Raw genomic sequence first — 25956 nt, 5'->3', positions numbered from 1 at the left:
AGGGAGGGATAAAGCGGGGTATAAATAAAGGCAATACCTGAAGGCGGCAGCGTCCTCCTGCTCGTCGTCCTCTTCGGCCTTGGCGTCCCCGGCGCCCCTTCGGCCTGGCCTGGGCTTCAGCTCGGCTTCGGGGCCCTTCGCGGGCCCTCCTGGCGCCGTCCGCCTCCGGGACTCGGCCATCTTCGCCTCACGCTCCGTTGCTAGGCGAAGCGGGGGAGAGAAAACTCCGCCTCGCGGACGCCGTAGGCTAAATAAGAAGAGGCGCATGCGCAGAGCGCCACGGGGAGCCTCGTCCCGGCGCCACCTGCAGGAGGGAGAGAAACCTACAGCCGGGGAGAATGAGATGCCCGCGGTGCATGATGGGAGGACGTGCTCCTGCCAAAGGGCGGGGGAGCGAGCGAGGAGAGAGAGGGGGCGTGGCCTCAGAGTTAACCCTTTCGGCGCTGGAGCTTTTTCCTACTCTGAAGATGTTTGAATGGATTTTAACTATTGTACTATTATTTTATTTCCAAACTCTACTCTCCAAAGGTTCTATAGCAGTGAAAAAGCAGGAATGATAATAATCATGATAGTGATAATAAATTATGATGATGAGCAGGAAAAATATTATTATTATTACAGTAGAGTCTCACTTATCCAACGTTCTGGATTATCCAACGCATTTTTGTAGTCAATATTTTAAATACATCGTGATATTTTGGTGCTAAATTCGGAAATACAGTAAATACTACATAGCATTACTGCGTATTGAACTACTTTTTTTGTCAAATTTGTTGTTAAACATGATGTTTTCGTGCTTAATTTATAAAATCATAACCTAATGTGATGTTTAATAGGCTTTTCCTTAATCCCTCCTTTTTATCCAAGACATTCGCTTATCCAAGCTTCTGCCGGCCTGTTTAGCTTGGATAAGTGAGACTCTACTGTATTATTAGTTTGGATTAGTTGTATTATTATTATTATTATTATTGTCCTGCTTTTCTCACTGCTATAGTATCATTATTATCATTATGTATTATCATTGTTATTATCATTCCTGCCTTTTCACTGCTCTAGAACCTTTGGAGAGTAGAAGTTTGGAAATAATAATAATAATAATAATAATAATAATTGTCCTGATTTTCTCACTGCTCTATTATTATAATAATAGTATTATTATTATTATGTATTATCATTGTTATTATCATTCCTGCCTTATATATTATTATATTAATTTATATTATTATAGTATATTTTATTAGTATATTTTATATATTAGTATTATATTATATATTATTATTATTATATATTATTAGTTTGGAAATAATAATAATAATAATAATTGTCTGCTTTTCTCAGTGCTATACTATTATTATGATTATTATAATTATGTATTATCATTGTTATTATCATTCACTTATCCAACATAAACGGGCCAGCAGAACGTTGGATAAGTGAATATGTTGGATAATAAGAAGAGATTAAGAAGAAGCCTGTTAAACATCAAATTAGGTTATGGTTTTACAAATTAAGCACCAAAACATCATGTTATACAACAAATTTGACAGAAAAAGCAGTTCAATACACAGTAAAGTTATGTTGTAATTACTGTATTTACGAATTTAGCACCAAAATATCACAATGCATTGAAAACATTAACTACAAAATGCTTTGGATAATCCAGAACGTTGGATGAGCGAGTGTTGAATAAGTGAGACTCTACTGTATTATTATTATATTATATACATATTATTATTATTATTAGTTTGGAAATAATAATAATAATTGTCCTGCTTTTCTCACTGCTATAGTATTATTATTATCACTAGCTGTGCCCAGCCACAAGTTGCTGTGGCAAAGTGGTGGTGGTATTGGTTAAAAATTGTTGTGTAATTTTTATTAGATGTTATTTGCATTTTTTAATTAATTTTATTGTAAGTTATATTTTTATTTATTATATTTTATTATTTTCTTGTATTATTTTAGTTATTTTCTGTTATTATAGTATTTTATTGTATTAATTTTTAGTGTTTGTTATTATTTTTATTGGGTTGCTAGGAGACCAAGTTGGAGGAGCTTAGCCTTCTAACTGGCAGCAATTGGATAAAAGCAATTATTCCTCTCTCTCTAATTAGGACTTTATTTTTCTTTTCTTTTTGTTGTATCAACCTAGATCCGTGGATGATGGGTTGTGTTGTCAAATTTCGAGGTTGGGGGGCCTGTAGTTTTGTTGTTTTGTGGGTCGCCGTGATGCCATCACTCTTTTATATATATAGACTAGCTGTGCCCGGCCATGCGTTGCTGTGGCGTTGTCTGGTGGTGTTGGTGAGAAATTGTTGAGGTAGTGGTGGTATTGAATGTCTGTTGTATGGTTGTCTTTATGTTTAGTATGCACACTGAAGTGGATTATATGGCAGTGTGGAGTCAAGATAATCCAGTTCAAAGCAGATAAAATAAGATTATAAATGGGCTATATAGCTGTGTGGAAGGGCCTTGAGTCTACACTGCCATATAATCCAGTTCAAATCTGATAATCTGTGGAAGAGGCCTAAGTGAGGCCTAACTCTGCCTGTCCCCTGGGCTGAGTAGGTTGCTAGGAGACCAAGTGGGTAGAGCTTAGCCTTCAAACTGGCAGCAATTGGATAAAAACTATTATTCCTCTCCCTGTAATTAGGACTTTATTTTTCTTTTCTTTTTGTTGTATCAACCTAGAGCCATGAATGATGGGTTGTGTTGTCAAATTTCGAGGTTGGGGGGCCTGTAGTTTTGTTGTTTTGCCCGCTGCCCTGATGCCATCACTCTTTTATATATATAGAAGATTATGTATTATCATTGTTATTATCATTCCTGCCTTTTCACTGCTCTAGAACCTTTGGAGAGTAGAAATTTGGAAATAATCATCATCATCATAATTCTTTTTCCCAGGGTGTTTCCATCCCCCAGAATCCCGGCCCATTGGCCAAGGCAAACACCTGGTTAGAGCCTTTCCCCACCCAGGACTACACTTCCCATGATGCTATGGGGCAAAAGGGGCGGGCCATATTCAGGCCTAGCGCAGACGGACGGACGCGGTAGCCAATGGAGCCGCGGGCGGGGCAGCGTCTCGTCCAATCAGGACCGTCCTGCTGCTGCTGCTGCTTCCCTGGGCTTGTGCGTGGCCATCTGGCAAGGCGAGGGGCGAGCAGCCGGGGCCATGGGGGGCAGCAGGAGGCGGAGGGCGGCCGGGCAGCAAAGTCCAGCGAGAGAAGCCCCAGCAGGTAAAGCCCTCCAGGCACTGCACCTCCCAGCATCCACACGTGGCAGTGCTTCACTTGAGCTTCACATATGTCTGTGTGCATCTATACATCTATATGCTCATGTATGTACATATTTGTGTGCATTTATCTTCATGCATATAAATGTGTATATGCATAAGTGTGTGTGCGTGTATAGATGATATACTCACATATAAAGATACATATGTGCCTGTGCATATGCTCATGTATACATATATGTATGTGTGTGTATATATATATGTATGTATATATATATATCTTCATACATATAAATGTGTGTGCCTGTGTGGTGCATACATATATATGTACATTCATATAAATATACATATGTGCCTGTGCATATGCTCATGTATACATATATGTATGTGTGTGTATATATATATGTATGTATATATATATATCTTCATACATATAAATGTGTGTGCCTGTGTGGTGCATACATATATATGTACATTCATATAAATATACATATGTGCCTGTGCATATGCTCATGTATACATATATGTATGTGTGTGTATATATATATGTATGTATATATATATATCTTCATACATATAAATGTGTGTGCCTGTGTGGTGCATACATATATATGTACATTCATATAAATATACATATGTGCCTGTGCATATGCTCATGTATACATATATGTATGTGTGTGTATATATATATGTATGTATATATATATCTTCATACATATAAATGTGTGTGCCTGTGTGGTGCATACATATATATGTACATTCATATAAATATACATATGTGCCTGTGCATATGCTCATGTATACATATGTGTGTGTGTGTGTGTGTATATATATGTGTGTGTGTGTGTATATATATATATATATATATATCTTCATACATATAAATGTGTGTGCCTGTGCGGTGCATACATATATATGTAGATTCATATAAATATACATATGCGTGTGAGTGCATGTATATCCTCATGTATACATGTATCGTCATCATACATATACATACATATATATATATCTATATACTCCTGTATGTACATATTTGTGTGTATTTATCTTCATGCATATAAATGTGTATATGCATAAGTGTGTGTGTGTGTGTGTGTGCATAGATGTATATACTCATATATAAATATACATATGTGCCTGTACATATGCTCATGTATATATGTGTGTGTGTGTGTGTGTGTGTGTGTATATACATATAAATGTGTGTGCCTGTGTGGTGCATACATATATATGTACATTCATATAAATATACATATGCGTGTGCGTGCATATATATCCTCATGTATGCATGTATCATCATCATACATATACATACATATATATATTTATATGTTCATGTATGTACATATTTGTGTGTATTTATCTTCATGCATATAAATGTGTATATGCATAAGTGTGTGTGTGTGCTCATATATAAATATACATATGTGCCTGTGCATATGCTCATGTATACATATATGTATGCGTGTGTGTATATATCTTCATACATATAAATGTGTGTGCCTGTGTGGTGCATACATATATATGTACATTCATATAAATATACATATGCGTGTGAGTGTATATATATATATATATATATCTCAAGTATGCATGTATCGTCATCATACATATACATACATATATATATCTATATGCTCTTGTATGTACATATTTGTATGTATTTATCTTCATGCATATAAATGTGTATATGCATAAGTGTGTGTGTGTGTGCATAGATGTATATACTCATATATAAATATACATATGTGCCTGTGCATATGCTCATGTATATATATGTGTGTGTGTGTGTGTGTATATATATATATATATATATATATCTTCATACATATAAATGTGTGTGCCTGTGTGGTGCATACATATATATGTACATTCATATAAATATACATATGCATCTGTGTGCATATATACATGCTCATGTATTCATATATCGTCATGCATATAAATATGTATATGGATAAATGTGTGTGTGCCTAGGTATATCCTCATATAAATATAAATATACATGTATGTGTGCATATATCTATATCCTTATGTTTACAAATATGTGTGTACAGTATATATATCTTCATACATTTAAATATGTATATGCATAAATGCATGTATGTATATATATGTACTCATATATAAATATACATGTGTGTGCATGTATACATATATGCTCATATATACATATATATATGTGTATATGATAAGTATGTGTGCATAGATATATACTCATATAAATATACATGTGTGTGTGCATATATATCTATATATATCTATATCCATATGCCATGTATACCTATATGTGTCTTTGCTTGTTGTTGATTTTATATTGTATTTTAACCTGTTGGAAGCCGTTTTGGGTCCCCTTAGTGCAGTGATGGCCAACCTATGACACGCGTGTCAGCACTGACACGCCTAGCCGTTTTTGCTGACACGCTGCCTCATGCAGATTGATTGGATGACTAATGTCTTTTGTGGCCAAATTTGGTGTGATTTGGTCCAGTGGTTTTGTTGTTTACTCCATGTGAATTATGCACATTACACACACACATATATATATAATCATTCTATTATTATTCTATTATTATTGTAGTATATTATTATATTATTACTTTATATTATTTTTATATTATTCATTATTCATGACTACATTGAAACTACAATAGAGAGAAATCTATTGCGTGGAAATTGCAGGAGGTACCATAGATTGTTGTACATGGAAATAATGGTAGTAAATAGTTTTTGATTTATTAAATACAGTTACATATTACAATTATATATTTTTGTTATTTAAACTATATATATTGTGAAATTATGGTTTTTTTCTCGAAGTGACACACCACCCAAGTCATGCTAGGTTTTTCGGTGAATTTTGACACACCAAGTGCAAAAGGTTGCCCATCATTGCCTTACTGGGATATAAATAAAGATTTATTATTCTTATCTTAACCAGCTCCATATGCAATTACATGTGCAATTTATTGTTTTATTTAGTATACAAATGCAGCAAACACACATTGGCACATACAGTATGACTCCCATGTCTGTGTCCTGTCAAAAGGGTTTTCTCGGTCCTCCGGTGTGACTCATCATCTTGGGAGTCCGTCCTGTATTTCCTTAGCTTTTGCTCTGATCTGGGCTTTGTTTTTGCAGAGCCACCGGGGTCCCAGAAGAAGCAGAAGCAGGTGCTGATCCAGCAGGCGCTCCTAAAAGACCCCATAGACCTGGAAGGGCTGCGCCAGGCCGCCTTCAGCCGGGGGGGCCTCTTGACGGACGAGATCCGGAGGAAAGTCTGGCCCAAACTGCTGGGAGTCAACATCTACAGCCTGCCCCCCAAGCCAGGTAGGGCCCATTGGCTGCACTGGGCGGGGAGGGACGGGCAGGGGGCTGCCTGAGTCACATTATAACATCATTGTTGTCGTTGCATTGCTGTGAGTATTTCAGGCTGTATGGCTATGTTCCAGCTGCATTCTCTCGGGATGTTTCACCTGCCTCTGTGGCTGGCATCCTCAGAGGTTCTGTGGGCAGTGAGGCAAGTGGAGTGTATACAGGGGCAGTTCAACCGCGAGGCAATTTAGGCACTTGCCTGTGGCGCCATCCTCTAGGGCAGGGGTCCTCAAACTATTAAAGCAGAGGGCCGGTCCACGGTCCCTCAGAGCAGGGGTCCCCAAACTAAGGCCCGGGGGCCAGATACGGCCCATCGAAGCCATTTATCCGGCCCCCACGGCACAAGGACAGAAGGGGGTTGGGCTAAATGACCCAAGGGGTCTCTTCTTCTCTTACAACCGTTATTATTATCATTATTATTATTATTATTATTATTATTATTATCATTATTATTATTATTAACATTGAGGCTGGGTGGCCATCTGTCAGGGGTGCTTTGCTTGTGCTTTTGGTGCACAAAGGCAGAAGGGGATTGGACTCAATGGCCCAAGAGGTCTATATTATTATTATTATTATTATTATTATTATTATTATTATTATTATTATTATTATTATTATTATTAACATTGAGGCTGGGTGGCCATCTGTCAGGGGTGCTTTGCTTGTGCTTTTGGTGCACAAAGGCAGAAGGGCATAGGACTAAAAGGCCCAAAGGGTCTTGTCCAACCCTCTTTTTTATTATTGTTGTTGTTATTATTATTAATTATTATTGCTCGGTGGCCAACTATAGTCCGGCCCTCTAATGGTCCGAAGAATTGTGAACTGGCCCCCTGTTTTAAAAGTTTGGGGACCCCTGCCTCAGAGTGTTGGGGGGCCGGACTATAGTTTGAAAAAAAAAATACAAACAAATTCCTACGCACATTGCACATCTTATTTGTAATGCAAAAAAAAAAAATAAAGTATGAAAGAACAATACAATATTCAAAAATAAGAACAACTTTAACCAACATAAACCTACCAGGATGTCAATGGGAAGTGTGGGCCTGCTTCTTGCTGATGAGATAGTCAAGTCAATTAGGATTGTTGTTGTTTTTGTCTGCCTTCAAGTCATTTGAGACTTAGTCTAAAACTGAGGGCAAGGGCCAGATAAATACCCTTCGGCAGGCATCCTCAGAGATTGTGAGGTCTGTTGGAAGCTAGGTTAGTGGCGTTTATATATCTGTGGAAAGTACAGGGTGGGAGAAAAAGCTCATGTCTGTTTGAGGCTAGTGTGGATGTTGCAATTGGCCAGCTTGATTAGCATTTAATGGCCTTGCAGATTCAAAGCCTGGTGTCATGATCTCCGATCATTGACATCTCCGGACACAGAGCAAGCACTGACAAAGAACAGATGCCAGCCATAAAACCTCAATTACCCTCTGGTATGTGAGAGCCCCTATATAAATGGGCGACAGAGAAGATTCTGGTATTCTGTACAATAAAACCTGTTGGAATCTACCAGCGTATGTCTTGGTGTTTCCTTCTATGGAAGACTTATTTATTTATTTATTTATTTACAGTATTTATATTCCGCCCTTCTTTCTCACCCCGAAGGGGACTCAGGGCGGATCACATTACACATATAGGCAAACATTCAATGCCTTTTAACATAGAACAAAGACAGGACAAACATAGGCTCCGAGCGGGTCTCGAACTCATGACCTCCTGGTCAGAGTGATTCATTGCAGCTGGTTACAACTGGCTGCTCTCCAGCCTGCGCCACAGCCCAGGCCTTACCCACAGCACAACTGGAAGAAGAGAACCTTACGCCTGGCTTCTTCCTCCCTGGGGGTATCCTTGGTTGGGAGGTGTTAGCTGACTCTGATTGTTTCCTGTCTGGGTTTCCCCTGTTTTCAGAGTGTTGTTCTTTATTTACTGTCATGATTTTAGATGTTTTTTTTTAATACCGGGGGCCAAATTCCCTTTCGGTGGCCTTTTAATTATCTGCCTTGATATTCTGGGTTATATGGCTGTGTGGAAGGACCCTCAGTGCTCTTCCACACAGCTATATAAACCAGAATATCAAAATAGAATAACCCACAATATCTGCTTTGAACTGGGTTATCTAAGTCCACACTGCCCTATATCCCTGTTCAATGTTTGGTACTAAATTTGCAAATACAGTAGAGTCTCACTTATCCAAGCTAAATAGGCCGGCAGAAGCTTGGATAAGCGAATATCTTGGATAATAAGGAGGGATTAAGGAAAAGCCTATTAAACATCAAATTAGGTTATGGTTTTACAAATTAAGCACCAAAACATCATGCTATAAAACAAATTGGACAGAAAAAGTAGTTCAATACGCAGTAATGTTATGTTGTAATTACTGTATTTACGAATTTAGCACCAGAATATCACGATATATTAAAAACATTGACAACAAAAATGGCTTGGATAATTCAGAGGCTTGGATAAGCGAGGCTTGGATAAGTGAGACTCTACTGTATAGTAATTCCTACATAACATTACCATGTATTGGAACTGCTTTTTCTGTTGATTTGTTGTAAAACATGATGTTTTGGTGCTTAATTTGTAAAACCATAATGTAATTTGATGTTTAATAGGCTTTTCCTTAATCCCTCCTTATTATCCAACATTTTCACTTATCCAATTAGCTTATTTTCGCTTTTATTTTTCAGTGATTTGTTTTGGGGGGGGGGGGGGTGCCAAAATTTTGTTCGCCTACACTTGAAAATTACCTAGGGCCGGCCCTGAGTGTATTATGTACCTGTGGAATGATGTCCAGAGTGGGAGAAATAACCCTTTATTGACTTAATATTTTATAGAAGGAACTTAGTCTGAACTTTAGCTTAAGAATATTCCTAAGAAGAAATAACGAGGAACTGTTGGGAACTCACAACATTTTGTGAATGAGAACTTATTGTTTAATGTCTACTATGGATGTTTTTCTTGATTGAAATATTGTTATTGATATGTATTTTGCCCATGATACTGATAATAATAATAATAATAATAATAATAATAATAATAATAATAATAATAATCTTACTGTACATATTATATGCATTGTATAAATCAGTGTCATAATTGAATTAGTTACACAACAACTTAACACTTGTACAGCAGCCTTGTTCATCCCAGCCTTGAGACCTGCTCTGCCCATTATAATGTTTGGTTTTGGTTTGATCTAGGTCTGGAAGTGCGGCAGAACCACAAAGATTACAACCAGGTCTTGCTGGACGTCCGACGCTCCGTCCGCAGGTTCCCTCCAGGTGAGATGCAGGGAAGGGAAGTATTATTATTATTATTGTCATTATTATTATTCTATTATTGACATGAACAGAGCGTAAACACAATTTTCGTTACTTGCAAATGCCACAAATAACTATCAGAGCATGGGTGGCCATCTGTCAGGGGTGATTTGATTGTGCTTTTCCTGCATGGCAGGGGGTTGGACTGGATGGAGCGGAGCATGGCGGGTGGACCAGACTCCTCTGGTCTGCCACACCTTTTGGATTGTAATAAGGTCTCTTAGATAGCAATATTTCTTGCTGATGTTGTTCCAAAGTTGCAAATCAATGATAGATGTTTTTCCAGCCTGAAATATGTTGATTCCCATTAGTTCCAGACAGATGTTCACTCTCCTTAGTTGGTTTTAACGTAAGGAGCCTTGTGTTGACTTCCTTCTTAACAGATATTGGTTTCCTTAATTCAAAAGAGCAGTTGTCTTTGACTATGTAAACATGTTGTTTTCCACGAAGAATTTAATCATTGTCACACTTCTCATCAGCAACTTTTAATTACAGTTCAGTAATGCAGTTGTTTTCCAGGCCTCAATGTTTCAGAATTGTAAGGAGTCTTGTGTTGATTTCTTTCTGAACAGATATTGGTTTCTTTAACTTGAAAAAGCCATTGTCTTTGACTTTGTAAACATGTTGCTTTCCACCAAGAGTTCATCAGTTAATCATTGTCACACTTCTCATCAGCAACTTTTAATTACAGTTCAGCAGAGTCGTTGTTTTCCAGGCCTCAATATTTTAGAATTGTGTCTTCAACCCAATTAGCCCCCATTCATACTTCTTTCATACAATTCCATTCAAACCATACATCATATTTATCCATGACAGCTGGATGGCCATCTGTCGGGAGACCTCGGATTGTGCCTCCCTTAGTGACAGAAGGGGGTTAGGCTGGATGACCCCAGGGGTCTTTTCCATCTGTAATATATTAGGATGCTATCCTTGGAGGTCGTAAATAGAGGGTGGATGGCCATCTGTCGGGAGGGCTCGGATTGTGCCTCCCTTTGTTACAGGAGGGAGTTGGACTGGATGTCTCTTATTTATTTATTTACTACATTTATATCCTGCTTTTCTCACCCCGAAGGGGACTCAGAGCGGCTTACAAATCAAATGAACATACAATATATTATTAGCATAGCACAATATAAGTATTAAATTACTATATTGTACTATATCATTATATGGTAATATTATTAGTAATATTACACTTAATATATAATATATAATTAATATTATTATATTGTATTAGTAGTAGTATGATATTTTATTCCGTTAATATTACTAGCTGTGCCCTGCCACGCGTTGCTGTGGCCAATAGGAATTGCAGTGAGTAGACTCGCTGCTTGTAAGCCTGGGGGCAGGCACAGATGGAGCGTTCCAGTTTTTGGGTTTTTTTAGGCCCCATGGAGGTTGGGGATGTCTAGTTTTGTTGTATGAACCTAGAGACGTGGATGATGGGTTCTGTTATCAAATGTTGAGGTTGAGGGGCCTTTAGTTTTGTTATTTTTCCCGGTGGAGCGATGCCATTCTCCTTTTATATATATAGATATTATTATATATTTATAAATTATTATTATAATATATATGTATATGTATATATATATGCATATAAAATTAGCATAGCATGTTGCTATGGCACAGGAGACAAGATGGAACTATCTCCCTGGCTCTCAGGTTGGTAAGATGTTGTCCTGCCCCTCCCTCCCGTTCTTCCAACTAACTCTAGGATATTCGGATGCTATCCTTGGAGGTTTGTAGATAGAGGCTAGATGGCCATCTGTTGGGAGGGCTCAGATTGTGTCCCCTTTGTGGTGGAAGGGTTGGACTGGATGGCCCTAGGAGTCTCTTCCAACTCTAGGATATTTGGATGCTATCCTTGGAGGTCTGTAAATAGAGGCTAGATGGCCATCTGTCGGGAGGGATCAGATTGTGCCTCCCTTAGTGACAGAAGGGGGTTAGGCTGGATGACCCCAGGGGTCTCTTCCATCTGTAATATATTAGGATGCTATCCTTGGAGGTCGTAAATAGAGGGTGGGTGGCCTTCTGTCGGGAGGGCTTGGATTGTGCCTCCCTTAGTGACAGAAGGGGGTTAGGCTGGATGACCCCAGGGGTCTCTCCCATCTGTAATATATTAGGATGCTATCCTTGGAGGTCTGTAGATAGAGGCTAGATGGCCATCTGTTGGGAGGGCTCAGATTGTGTCCCCTTTGTGGTGGAAGGGTTGGACTGGATGGCCCTAGGAGTCTCTTCCAACTCTAGGATATTTGGATGCTATCCTTGGAGGTCTGTAAATAGAGGCTAGATGGCCATCTGTCGGGAGGGATCAGATTGTGCCTCCCTTAGTGACAGAAGGGGGTTAGGCTGGATGACCCCAGGGGTCTCTTCCATCTGTAATATATTAGGATGCTATCCTTGGAGGTCGTAAATAGAGGGTGGGTGGCCTTCTGTCGGGAGGGCTTGGATTGTGCCTCCCTTAGTGACAGAAGGGGGTTAGGCTGGATGACCCCAGGGGTCTCTCCCATCTGTAATATATTAGGATGCTATCCTTGGAGGTCTGTAGATAGAGGCTAGATGGCCATCTGTTGGGAGGGCTCGGATTGTGTCCCCTTTGTGGTGGAAGGGTTGGACTGGATGGCCCCAGGAGTCTCTTCCAATTCTAGGATGTTCGAATGCTCTAGAATAATATAATCATAGAATAATAGAACTCTTCTTGGAAGTCTGTTAATAGAGGCTGGATGACCATCTGTTGGGAGGGTTCAGATTGTGTCCACCTTCACCTGTTTCCACAGGGATGCCCGAGGCCCAGCGCCAGGTCCTGCAGGAGCAGCTGACGGACGCCATGCTGCACGTGCTGAGGTCCCACCCGGAGCTGCACTACTACCAAGGCTACCACGACATCGCGGTGACGCTGCTGCTGGTGGCCGGGCAGCGCATGGCCATGGCTCTCCTGGAGAGGCTCTCCCTGCTCCACCTCAGGTAAGGCGCCTTCAACCAAGCAAAGCCAGATCTGCAAAATTTGTGTCCATTGGCTACAACTCTGTGTGCATTCCGCCTCTGCAGGGACTTCATGGACCCCACCATGGACAGCACCAAGCACATCCTCAACTACCTGATGCCCATCCTGCAGCGGGAGAGGCCCCGCCTCCACGACTTCATGCACAGGTATCCATTTTTCCCATTATTGGGTGGTCAGTCCAATGCCATGGTCAGGTCATTCTTACACAGGACAAAATATCCTGATAAAAGAGCTAATGGAAAGCGGGCTGGACGATGGTACTGTCAGGCGGATTGTTTATTGATTGACTAACTGAATCTTAAAAGAGTTCTTCAACAACAACAAAACTTTATGTGTTTTCTGCTCTATCTCCCCAAAGGGACTCAGAGCAGTTTCCAACATACAGTAGAGTCTCACTTATCCAACGCTCGCTTATCCAACGTTCTGGATTATCCAACGCATTTTGTAGTCAATGTTTTCAATACATCATGATATTTTGGTGCTAAATTCGTAAATACAGTAATTACTACATAGCATTATTGCGTATTGAACTACTTTTTCTGTCAAATTTGTTGTATAACATGATGTTTTGGTGCTTCATTTGTAAAATCATAACCTAATTTGATGTGTAATAGGCTTTTCCTTAATCCCTCCTTATTATCCAACATATTCGCTTATCCAACGTTCTGCTGGCCCGTTTATGTTGGATAAGTGAGACTCTACTGTAAGTAAAACATTCAAAACCAACACAAGAACTATACAACACAACCGTAATAAAAACATAAAACATAATTACTATTAAAACAACATACCCATTTAGAATTAAAACCAGTTTCAGTACTACTCCATTGAGTGAAGTTCAACTAGGAAAAGGTAAACGTTTTCCCCTGACGTGAAGCCCAGTCATGTCCAACTCTGGCAATGGTGCTCATCTCTTATTTCTAAGCCAGACAGCCAGCACTCTCCGTAGTCACCTCCAAGGTCATGTGGTCATGGAAATGACTGCATGGAGTGCCATTACCTTCCTGCCGTACCTATTGATCTACTCACATTTGCATGTTTCGAACTGCTAAGTTGGCAGAAGCTGGGGGCCACCATTCCAAAGGTGGGGCCACCACCGAGAAGGCCCTCTCCCTCGTCCCCACCAACTGCGTTTGGGATGATGATGGAAGTGAAAAAACCTACCTGGAAGATCTAAGCCAGGGGTCCCCAAACTTTTAAAGCAGAGGGCCAGTCCACAATCCTTCAGACTGTGGAGGGGCCGAATTATCATTTGGAAAAAAAAAACCGAACAAATTCCTATGCACACCGCACATATCTTATTTGTAGTGCAAAACAACAACAATAACAATGAAAGAACAATACAATATTTAAAAATGAAAACAATTTTAAACAACATAAAGCTATCAGGCTTTCAATAGGAAGTGTGGGTCTGATTCTGGCAAATGGGATAGTCAGGTTAATTAGGATTGTTGTTGTTGTGTGTCTTCAAGTCATTTCAGACTCTGGGTGAGCCTAAGTCTAAAATTATTTATTTATTCATTTACTACATTTATATCCCGCCCTTCTCACCCCGAAGGGGACTCAGAGCAGCTGTATGTACATACAATATATTATATTATTAGCATAGCACAATATTAGCATTATATATTACTATATTGAACTATACCACTATACTGTAATATTATATGTAATATATAACATATAATATTATTATATCGTATTAGTATTATATGATTAAAACTGGTATAAATGATTTATAAGTGATATAAATGATTATATGATTAAAACTGATATTATAAATGAGGGCGGGGGCCAGGTATATGACCTTGGAGGGCCACATCCGGCCCCCGGGCCTTAGTTTGGGGACCCCTGAGCTTCCACCGATAAAATAGAAAGGATGCCGTTGACATTATGCAGATGAGACCAAATTGTCAGCGATGGCTAACACTCCAGAGAGGGAGGATCGGGATCCAAAAGGACCTTCGCAGATTAGATAGATGGGCACAAACTAGCCAAATGAATTCCAAGAGGGAGAAACATATAGTATACATATAGTACTACACTTAGGCAATAAAAATGAAATGCTGGTTCCTGGTTTGAAAGTGTTATTTCTTTCTTAATTGTGCAGTCCTTACTTTACAAGTAGTTGGTCTACCCCAGAAACTTTATTTTTGTGGCTGCCACAAACTAGATTGAATTGGTTGAGACTTGAAGATGAGATATTCATTGAAAAACTAGAGCAACATCATTATTATTATTATTATTATTATTATTATTATTATTATTATCATCATCATCATCATCATCATCATCATCATCATCATCATCATCCCAAAGGGGGGACTCAAAGCAGCTTAATATAAAAGCATTAGCACACAATTTAAAATATACAAATATGCAAACATTGAAACAGAATTAAATATAAACAGTATTCAAAGATTCACATTTAAAAACATTCAAAGTATACAGCACTCCCTGAATTTATCTTAAAACTGGACTGCTGTGAGTTTTCCGGGCTGTATATAGAATCATAGAATCATAGAATAGTAGAGTTGGAAGAGACCTCATGGGCCATCCAGTCCAACCCCCTGCCAAGAAGCAGGAAATTGCATTCAAAGCACCCCCGACAGATGGCCATCCAGCCTCTGCTTAAAAGCCTCCAAGGAAGGAGCCTCCACCACAGTCCGGGGGGGAGAGTTCCACTGGTGAACAGCCCTTCTCACTGTGAGGAAGTTCTTCCTGAGGTTCAGGTGGAATCTCCTTCCTTTCCTGTAGTTTGAAGCCATTGTTCCCTTGCGTCCTAGTCTGCAGGGCAGCAGAAAACAAGCTTGCTCCCTCCTCCCTAGGACTTCCCTTCACGTATTTGTACATGGCTCTCATGTCTCCTCTCAGCCTTCTCTTCTGCAGGCTAAACATGCCCAGCTCTTTAAGCCGCTCCTCATAGGGCTTGTTCTCCAGACCCTTCATCATTTTAGTCGCCCTCCTCTGGACGCTTTCCAGCTTGTCAACATCTTCCTTTCTACTGTGGTGCCCAGAATGGGACACAGTGTGATTCCAGGTGTGGTCTGACCAAGGCAGAATAGAATAAGGGGGAGCAGGACTTCCCTGGATCTAGACGCTATTCCCCTATTGATGCAGGACAGAATCCCATTGGCTTTTTTAGCAGCCGCATCACATTCCTGGCTCATGTTCAACTTGTTCCCCACGAGGACTCCAAGGTCTTTTTCGCACACACTGCTGTCAAGCCAGGCATCGTCCCCCATTCTGTATCTTTGATTTCCATTTTTTCTGCCGAAGTGAAGTATCTTGCATTTGTCCCTGTTGAACTTCATTTTGTTAGTTTCGGCCCATCTCTCTAGTCTGTCAAGATCGTTTTGAATTCTGCTCCTGTCTTCTGGAGTGTTAGCTATCCCTCCCAGTTTGGTGTCGTCTGCAAACTTGATGATCGTGCCTTCTAACCCTTCGTCTAAGTCATTAATAAAGATGTTGAATAAACATATCAATGTTCCAGAAGCATTCCCTCCTGACGTTTCGCCCACACCTATTTCAGGCATCCTCAGAGGTTGTGAGATATATTGGGAACTAGGCAAGTGAGGTTTATATATCTGTGGAATGATGTCCAGGGTGGGAGAAATAACTCTTGTCTGCCCGAGACAAGCGTGATTGTTGCAAATTGTCCACCTTGATTAGCATTGAATGGCCTTGCAGCTTCAAAGCCTGGCTGCTTCCTGCCTGAGGGAATCCTTTGTTAAGAGGTGTTAGCTGGCCCTGATTGTTTCTTGTCTGGAATTCCTCTATTTTTTGAGTGTTTCACTTTATTTGCTGTTCTGATTTTAGAGTTTTTTAATACTGGGAGCCAGATTTGGTTCAGTCATTCCAGCCATGAAAACCTTCAACAACACATTGATCTTCAAAGCTTCTTCCTTGAAAGCCCGTCTGAATAAAATCCGCTATAGCAGGATGTCCCTCCTGTAAAAGCAAAGTGTTTGCAGCCCTGCAGTGGGCCCTTCCAGAAGGGCAGGTGTAATGAAGTGTGAAGATGCCATGTTTAATTGTGTTTTAAAAGGGTCAATATTTCAGTTACTATGCACTCATGAGTTGGTTGGCATGGAGAAGTGGGCGGAGCCAACCGTCGTTTTGGTGGAGAAGTGAAGCTTTGAAAAAGCAGCAGTTAGTCTGTGCCCTGATGAGGTACAGTGAAGGCTGATCCTCTGTTGAAGGGATCAGGGAGACTCAAGTGTTTATTTGAGTCAGTTTAAAATAAGTTTGGTGACTTATTTTAAGGTAACCTGTCTCCTGATAAGGAACAGATAGTCTGTGATTGTAATTCACAGGGTGACTGCAGTTTAAAGCAGTAGAGAAAGAAGTGACATTTTAAGAAGTTTGAAATACCTCAATATAGCTTTGCAACTGTTAACTAAAGTGCCTCTAAAGAGAAAGTTACTGTAACCACTAAGCTTTGTGCCTGAATAAACGTATTATTGTTCTTTCTAAGCTTCTGTCATATATATTACCATCAAAAGCTAACAAGAAAAACCAAATTTAAAAAGTCTCCTCTCTAAGTAGCCAGTGGCTACATCTTCCAATAATGGTGGCAAGAGTTGATAATCCCCTTAACATCTGGTGGCAGCTTTTAAATAAAACATCTTTAATAACTGGTGGCAGCGGATATAAAATATATAATAATAATAATAATATAATTAATTAATGAAACAACCTCCACATCTCCGCAATTAGTAGCAGCAGTGGGATTAAAAAAAGTGGGATTAAGACAGGAGCAGAATTCAAAACGATCTTGACAGACTAGAGAGATGGGCCAAAACTAACAAAATGAAGTTCAACAGGGACAAATGCAGGATACTTCACTTCGGCAGAAAAAATGGAAATCAAAGATACAGAATGGGGGACGATGCCTGGCTTGACAGCAGTGTGTGCGAAAAAGACCTTGGAGTCCTCGTGGACAACAAGTTAAACATGAGCCTACAATGTGATGCGGCAGCTAAAAAAGCCAATGGGATTCTGTCCTGCATCAATAGGGGAATAGTGTCTAGATCCAGGGAAGTCCTGCTCCCCCTTATTCTATTCTGCCTTGGTCAGACCACACCTGGAATCACACTGTGTCCAATTTTGGGCACCACAGTTGAAGGGAGATGTTGACAAGCTGGAAAGCGTCCAGAGGAGGGCGACTAAAATGATTAAGGGTCTGGAGAACAAGCCCTATGAGGAGCGGCTTAAAGAGCTGGGCATGTTTAGCCTGCAGAAGAGAAGGCTGAGAGGAGACATGATAGCCATGGACAAATACGTGAAGGGAAGTCATAGGGAGGAGGGAGGGAGCTTGTTTTCTGCTTCCCTGCAGACTAGGACGCAAGGGAACAAGGGCTTCAAACTCCAGGAAAGAAAGGAGATTCCACCTGAACATCAGGAAGAACTTCCTCACTGTGAGAAGGGCTGTTCACCAGTGGAACTCTCTCCCCGGGGCCGTGGTGGAGGCTCCTTCCTTGGAGGCTTTTAAGCAGAGGCTGGATGGCCATCTGTCGGGGGTGCTTTGAATGCGATTTCCTGCTTCTTAGCAGGGGGTTGGACTGGATGGCCCATGTGGTCTCCTCCAACTCTACTATTCTATGATTCTATGATTCCCCCCTGCCTGAGTTCATTGCAGCAGGTCCCAGTGTAATGGAGTTGGAGGTCTTCTGACGGGTGGTCCCTCTCTCTCCGCCTTTCCTTTCAGGGCCGACGTGGGCACCATCTTTGCCCTGAGCTGGCTGATCACCTGGTACGGCCACGTCCTGGCCGACGTCCACCACACCCTGCGCCTCTACGACTTCTTCTTGGCCTCCCACCCACTCATGGCCGTCTACTTCGCCGCCGCCGTAAGTCCAGACTAGAGATTTGGGCATTTTGGGGCGTCATGAATATTTTTTCAAACCTTAAAAATGTTGTTTAATCCGTGTTCAGTGGGACAGAGTACATTGGGCACTTTCAGAGAAAGAAGAAGCTGGTAAGATTGGAGTGGATGATGGGTGTCCTGTTGCCACGCAGAGAGAGGGGCCTGGTGTCTCACCCTGATGGCAATAACACTGTGTAACAAAATTTGAAAAAAAATATGTTCCTCATTTGAAAGTGTTATTTCCTGTTTAATTGTGCGGTCCTTATTTTGAAATGAGTTGGTATACTCCAGAACTTCATTTTTTGTGCCACAAACTATGTTGCATTGGTCAAGATATGTAATATTCATTGAAAAACCAGAGCAAAATGTGCTCTAGCAGGATGTCCCTCCTGTAAAAACAAAGTTTGTGCAGTTTAATAAATGTTTCCCATGCTTTTAAGATAGTACCAATTAGGAAATAACATTGATAACTCAGTCTGTTACATAGTGTACTGCTTATTATTATTATTATTATTATTATTATTATTGACACAAAGACAAAGTATGACACAGCAAACGAGATCTATATGCTGGATTTCATATTAAAAAAACAAGTCAAACACTTCCCAAGCGTTTAGGACTGTGTGATGTATTATTATTATTATTATTGACACAACGGCATTGTATGACACAGCAAACAAGACAGATATGCTGATTTCGTACCACAAAATCACAAGTCAAACACTTCCCAAGCATATAGGACTGTGTGATGTATCTTCTTCTTCTTCTTCTTCTTCTTATTATTATTATTATTATTATTATTATTATTATTATTATTATTGACACAAAGACATATTATGATACAGCAAATGAGATATAGAGCTGTCAGTAATAGTTTGTAGTGCAGTTTTCTTGTACTGATTTTTTGTCTGCTATGCTTTGAGGAGTTTTTGATTTTTGACTTCAATCAAAGCAGGTTATTGTTGTTGTTATTTATACCCTGCATTATCTCTCCCAAGGGAGACTCAAAGCAGCTTAACATAAAAGCATCAGCATGCAATTTAAAATATAGGAATATAAAAACATTAAAACAGGATTACATATAAACAGTATTTTAAAAATCCCCAGCTAAATTTATTCAAAGTTAACTTTCTATCAAGAGAAAGCATTTCTTCTCTCTCTCTCTCAGTCGCATAGTCGCTTCCGACTCTTTGTGACCTCCTTAGGGCAGGAATATCCTCAAGATTGCTATCTCTGAAAGGGAGCCCCCAGCACTTGGGATTCCTTGGTGGTCTCCCATCCAGGTCTGAACCAGGGCCGGCCCTGCTTAGCATCCCTGGTGAGGTGGGATTTGGTGCCTCGAGGGTCCTGAGCCTCCTTTGCCCCTCGCCCGCAGATCGTCCTCCACCGCGAAGAGGAGGTCCTGGCCTGCGCGTGCAACATGCCCAGCCTGCACCAGCTCCTCTCCCGCATCCCCCAGGACCTGCCTTACGAGACCCTCGTCCTCCGCGCCCAGGAGCTCTTCCGGCGACATCCGCACACCGAGCTGGCCAAGCAGGCTGCCCTCCAGATCCACAAGAGGTGAGAGGAGCGGGTTATGGGCCCGGGCTGTGGCGCAGGCTGGTGAGCAGCCAGCTGCAACAAATCACTTTGACCAAGAGGTCATGAGTTCGAGGCCAGCTCGGAGCCTGCGTTTGTCTCTGTCTTTGTTCTATGTTAAGGCATTGAATGTTTGCCTTATATGTGTAACTAGCTGTGCCCGGCCACGCGTTGCTGTGGCAAAGTGGTGGTGGTATTGGTTAAAAATTGTTGTGTAATTTTTATTTGACGTTATTTGTATTTTTTAATTAATTTTATTGTAAGTTATCTTTTTATTTATTATATTTTATTATTTTCTTGTATTATTTTTAGTTATTTTCTGTTATTATAGTATTTTATAGTATTAATTTTTTAATGTTTTTAATTATTTTTAGTGTTTTTTATTATTATTTTTATTGGGTTGCTAGGAGACCAAGTTGGAGGAGCTTAGCCTTCTAACTGGCAGCAATTGGATAAAAGCAATTATTCCTCTCTCTCTAATTAGGACTTTATTTTTCTTTTCTTTTTGTTGTATCAACCTAGAGGCGTGGATGATGGGTTGTGTTGTCTAATTTCGAGGTTGGGGGGCCTGTAGTTTTGTTGTTTTGTCTGGTGCCGTGATTCCATCACTCTTTTATATATATAGATGGGATCCGCCCTGAGTCCCCTTCGGGGTGAGAAGGGCGGAATATAAATACTGTAAATAAATAAATAAATAAAAATACTGCACCATTTTGGGAGTTGTAGTTCGGCAAGGCCTTTTGCCTTCTCTGCCAAAGAGTGAGGCTGTCTCTCCAAACTGCGACTCCCAGGATTCCGTTGCATTGAGCCGCTGCATCATATTCGTGGCCCAAGTTCTGCTTGTGGTCTCGTATCCTCCTAATATCCATAACACAGTCAGTGGGAATGGTTTTCAATGTCCTGGCAATGAGGGGGACGAAGAGGAAATATTCAGTAAGCCCCCGAAATATAAAACAAAAACTCCCCAGTTCTACCTTTTCGGGAATGGCCCAAAGTTGTTGATGTAAATTATTCCAATTACTCAGCCTGCGAGTTGTAATTAACCAGGGTGAGTCTTTTTCTCTTAGCACACACACGATAGTGATCCCACAAGAACTTATCCATGTACCTGAATAGTTTGTAAGTCAGGGACAGCTTGTATTAATCTGCATGTGTGGGTCTGGGCTGTGGTGCAACGGGTTAGTAGCCAGCTGCAATAAATCACTACTGACCGAGAGATCGAAGCTCAGGTCAGATTGAGCTTGTGATCGTTAATAGCCCTAATCACCTAAGAGCCAGAAAAACTCTAGGTCCTGCTTTATGCGAGGAGGCTAATTTAACTTAATTTATGGGTTGGTTTGAGCTCTTGACCATTAATAACCCTAGCTCGCTGCTCACCTAAGCAGCTTGAAAAACATTTGCATCCGTTGAGTAGAAAACTCTAGGTACCGTTTTATGCAAGGAGGCTAATTTAACTTAATTTATGGGTCAGATTGAGCTCCCGACCGTTAATGGCCTAGCTCGCTGTTGACCTATGCAGCCAAAAGACAGTTGCATCTGTCAAATAGGAAATTTATGTATAGCTTTATGAGGGGAGGCTAATTTATCTAATTTACAACACCATAAAAACTGCCAGCAGCGTGCTGAAAGGAATGAGGAAGTACTACTATGAAGGACGCAGTGTCACAGTGGACGATGAAGCGGCAGCTCCCCCTGTGGCCGGAATCAAGCATATCCTCATGAAGCCGGAAGCTGGAAAATGTTAAATTGCCTCTGTTGTCTGTCTATATCAGGGGTCCCCAAACTACGGCCCGTGAGCCACATGCGGCCCGTCGGAGCTATTTTATCCGGCCCGCGGGGCGGTAGCTCCCTCCTCCTCCGCCAAGAAAGGTGCGTGTGGCAAGGAGAAAGAGGAAAAGGCCTTTCCCTTTTCCCTCGCCCCACGTGCACCTTTTCTGCTGCCACTGCCGCCGATGAAGGAGCATGCAGGGCGAGCGAGAGGCAGGGAAGTTGAGTGCCTTTCTCGCCTCGCTCGGCCCGCGCACTCCTTTCCTGCCGCCGCTGTCGAGCAAGGAGTGCGCGGGGCGAGCGAGGAGAGAAAGCCACTCACCTTCCCTGCCTCTCGCTCGCCCTGCGCGCTCCTTTCCCACCGCTGCCGCCGTGCACTCCTTCCTCGACTATCATTATTACTACCATTGTATGACACAGCAAACAAGATAGATATGTTGGATTTCGTATCATAAAATCACAAGTCGAACACTTCCCAAGTGTCTAGGACTGTGTGATGTATTATTATTATTATTATTATTATTATTATTATTATTATTATTTTATTATGACACAGCAAACAAGATAGATATGCTGGATTTCATATCACAAAATCACAAGTCGAACACTTCCCAAGTGTCTAGGACTGTGTGATGTATTATTATTATTATTATTATTATTATTATTATTATTATTATTATTTTATTATGACACAGCAAACAAGATAGATATGCTGGATTTCATATCACAAAATCACAAGTCGAACACTTCCCAAGTGTCTAGGACTGTGTGATGTATTATTATTATTATTATTATTATTATTATTATTATTATTATTTTATTATGACACAGCAAACAAGATAGATATGCTGGATTTCGTATCACAAAATCACAAGTCGAACACTTCCCAAGTGTCTAGGACTGTGTGATGTATTATTATTATTATTATTATTATTATTATTATTATTATTATTATTTTATTATGACACAGCAAACAAGATAGATATTCTGGATTTCGTATCACAAAATCACAAGTCGAACACTTTCCAAGTGTCTAGGACTGTGTGATGTATTATTATTATTATTATTATTATTATTATTATTATTATTATTATGACACAGCAAACAAGATAGATATGTTGGATTTCGTATCACAAAATCACAAGTCGAACACTTCCCAAGTGTCTAGGACTGTGTGATGTATTATTATTATTATTATTATTATTATTATTATTATTATTATTATGACACAGCAAACAAGATAGATATGCTGGATTTCGTATCACAAAATCACAAGTCGAACACTTCCCAAGTGTCTAGGACTGTGTGATGTATTATTATTATTATTATTATTATTATTATTATTATTATTATTATTATGACACAGCAAACAAGATAGATATGCTGGATTTCGTATCATAAAATCACAAGTCGAACACTTCCCAAGTGTCTAGGACTGTGTGATGTATTATTATTATTATTATTATTATTATTATTATTATTATTATTATTATTATGACACAGCAAACAAGATAGATATGCTGGATTTCGTATCACAAAATCACAAGTCGAACACTTCCCAAGTGTCTAGGACTGTGTGATGTATTATTATTATTATTATTATTATTTTATTATGACACAGCAAACAAGATAGATATGCTGGATTTCATATCACAAAATCACAAGTCGAACACTTCCCAAGTGTCTAGGACTGTGTGATGTATTATTATTATTATTATTATTATTATTATTATTATGACACAGCAAACAAGATAGATATGCTGGATTTCATATCACAAAATCACAAGTCGAACACTTCCCAAGTGTCTAGGACTGTGTGATGTATTATTATTATTATTATTATTATTATTATTATTATTATTATTATTATTATGACACAGCAAACAAGATAGATATGCTGGATTTCATATCACAAAATCACAAGTCGAACACTTCCCAAGTGTCTAGGACTGTGTGATGTATTATTATTATTATTATTATTATTATTATTATTATGACACAGCAAACAAGATAGATATGCTGGATTTCATATCACAAAATCACAAGTCGAACACTTCCCAAGTGTCTAGGACTGTGTGATGTATTATTATTATTATTATTATTATTATTATTATTATTATTATTATTATTATGACACAGCAAACAAGATAGATATGCTGGATTTCATATCACAAAATCACAAGTCGAACACTTCCCAAGTGTCTAGGACTGTGTGATGTATTATTATTATTATTATTATTATTATTATTATTATTATTATTATGACACAGCAAACAAGATAGATATGCTGGATTTCATATCACAAAATCACAAGTCGAACACTTCCCAAGTGTCTAGGACTGTGAGATGTATTTTCGGATGATGTGCGCAGATCCCATTATTATTATTACTATTATTATTATTATTATTATTATTATTATTATTATTATTATTATTGAGTGACTGTCAGGGGTGCTTTGATTATGTTTTGTTGCACAAAAGCAAAAGGGGTTTGGACTAGATGGCCCAAGGGGTCTCTTCCAACCTTCTTTATTATTTTGATGATGATGATGATGATGATGATGATGATTAACATTGAGGCTGTATTTGTTCCCTTTTTGTTTGTTTTCTTACTTCATAATAAGATATGTGCAGTGTGCATAGGAATTTGTTCATAATTAAAAAAAAAAACTCACTATAGTTCGGCCCTCCAACGGTCTGAGGGACCGTGAATTGGCCCCCTGTTTAAAAAGTTTGGGGACCCCTGGTCTATATGTTGTATGTCTAATAATGGCATTGAATGTTTGTCATATATATGTGCATTGTGATCTGCCTTGAGTCCCCTTCATGGTGAGAAGGGCGGAATATACGAGGGTTGAATGAAAAGTGATGCCTCCACCTTGGTAACTCCTCAAGAGATGGCAGTGACTGCACGTTGCTTAAGTCGTATTGACCGACCGTCTGCGCAGGGTTCCATACTTTGCCCTTTAACAACACAACCGTTCAATGCTAAGGCTTCCCACCAAATGGAACTAACTGTAGAGGAGAGTCTCCTGAACAAGCCAGGACCTGTTGCAGACCAGGACTGCAATCTGTTGAGGAGTTACGAAGGTGGAGGCATTACTTTTCATTCAACCCTCGTAAATACTGTAAATAAATAATAAATGAATAATAACTTTGTTCTCCCCTTCCCTCCCCTTTGGAAGCATCAGCATCGGCTCCTTCCCGGAGTTCCAGCAGGCAGCCTCGTGCCAGCGTCCGGACGCCATCCTCCTCCGACAGCAACAGCAGCGCCGGATTTCGCACCCGGGACCCGAGTCCCTCCTCTCCGCGACGGAGCACAGCCCGCTGGTCAAGGCAGCCGTCTGGGGCATCTCGGCCACTTTGGGGGCCGCCGCCTTGGCCGTCACCCAGACCGCCTTGGAGTGGGGGCCCGAGTTCCTCCTCCAGCTCTTCTAGGAAGGACTGCGAGACCCATCCGGAGCCAAGGTCCGAATCCCCACTTTGCCCGACTGGGTGACACTCTCTCAGCCCCGGAAGGCCGCAATAGTGGCCAACCTCCTCTGCACAGATCTTGCCAAGGAAACCTGCTTGGAGACAATCTTCCAGGGATATACTGTATAATGCAGTGGTTTGAGTGCTGACCCAGGATTTTGGGAGGCCAGAGTTCGAATCTGCTGTCCCAGGACTCTGGCTTGCTTCAGCCACTGGGCGAACCTTTGCAAGTCACACTCTCTCACCCTCGGAACAGTGCGAGGGATCTTGCCAAGGAAACACCGAATGGAGGTTCACAAGGCACCCCCAAATCCGTCAGTTGGGGTCACTTTTTTTCGGCAGC

The 25956-nt window shown here is 40.3% G+C and overlaps 2 protein-coding genes across 2 annotated transcripts in view; one reads left to right on the top strand and one right to left on the bottom strand.

Annotated features, from left to right (window-relative positions):
* The window catches only part of dgat1 (diacylglycerol O-acyltransferase 1), a 54341-nt gene extending 54096 nt beyond the window's left edge, over positions 1-245 (bottom strand). The window contains exon 1 of the mRNA XM_062979861.1: positions 38-245. Within this exon, the coding sequence (XP_062835931.1) occupies positions 38-180 (143 nt within the window). The 5' untranslated portion in view covers positions 181-245. The remainder of the gene's footprint in view (positions 1-37) is intronic.
* A 2732-nt stretch (positions 246-2977) lies between these two features.
* Positions 2978-25719, top strand: LOC100551659 (TBC1 domain family member 20). The gene is made up of 8 exons (XM_062979860.1): positions 2978-3236; positions 6377-6565; positions 9802-9882; positions 12699-12885; positions 12970-13071; positions 18636-18777; positions 20170-20354; positions 25325-25719. The coding sequence occupies exons 1-8, from the start codon at positions 2990-2992 to the stop codon at positions 25575-25577; spliced, it is 1386 nt and encodes a 461-aa protein (XP_062835930.1). The 5' UTR covers positions 2978-2989; the 3' UTR covers positions 25578-25719.
* Positions 25720-25956: the final 237 nt, after the last annotated feature.

The sequence above is a fragment of the Anolis carolinensis genome, chromosome 4 (genome assembly GCF_035594765.1).
Source record: "Anolis carolinensis isolate JA03-04 chromosome 4, rAnoCar3.1.pri, whole genome shotgun sequence".
Lineage (NCBI taxonomy): Eukaryota > Metazoa > Chordata > Lepidosauria > Squamata > Dactyloidae > Anolis > Anolis carolinensis.
This window is presented reverse-complemented; position numbering and strand designations above follow the sequence as displayed.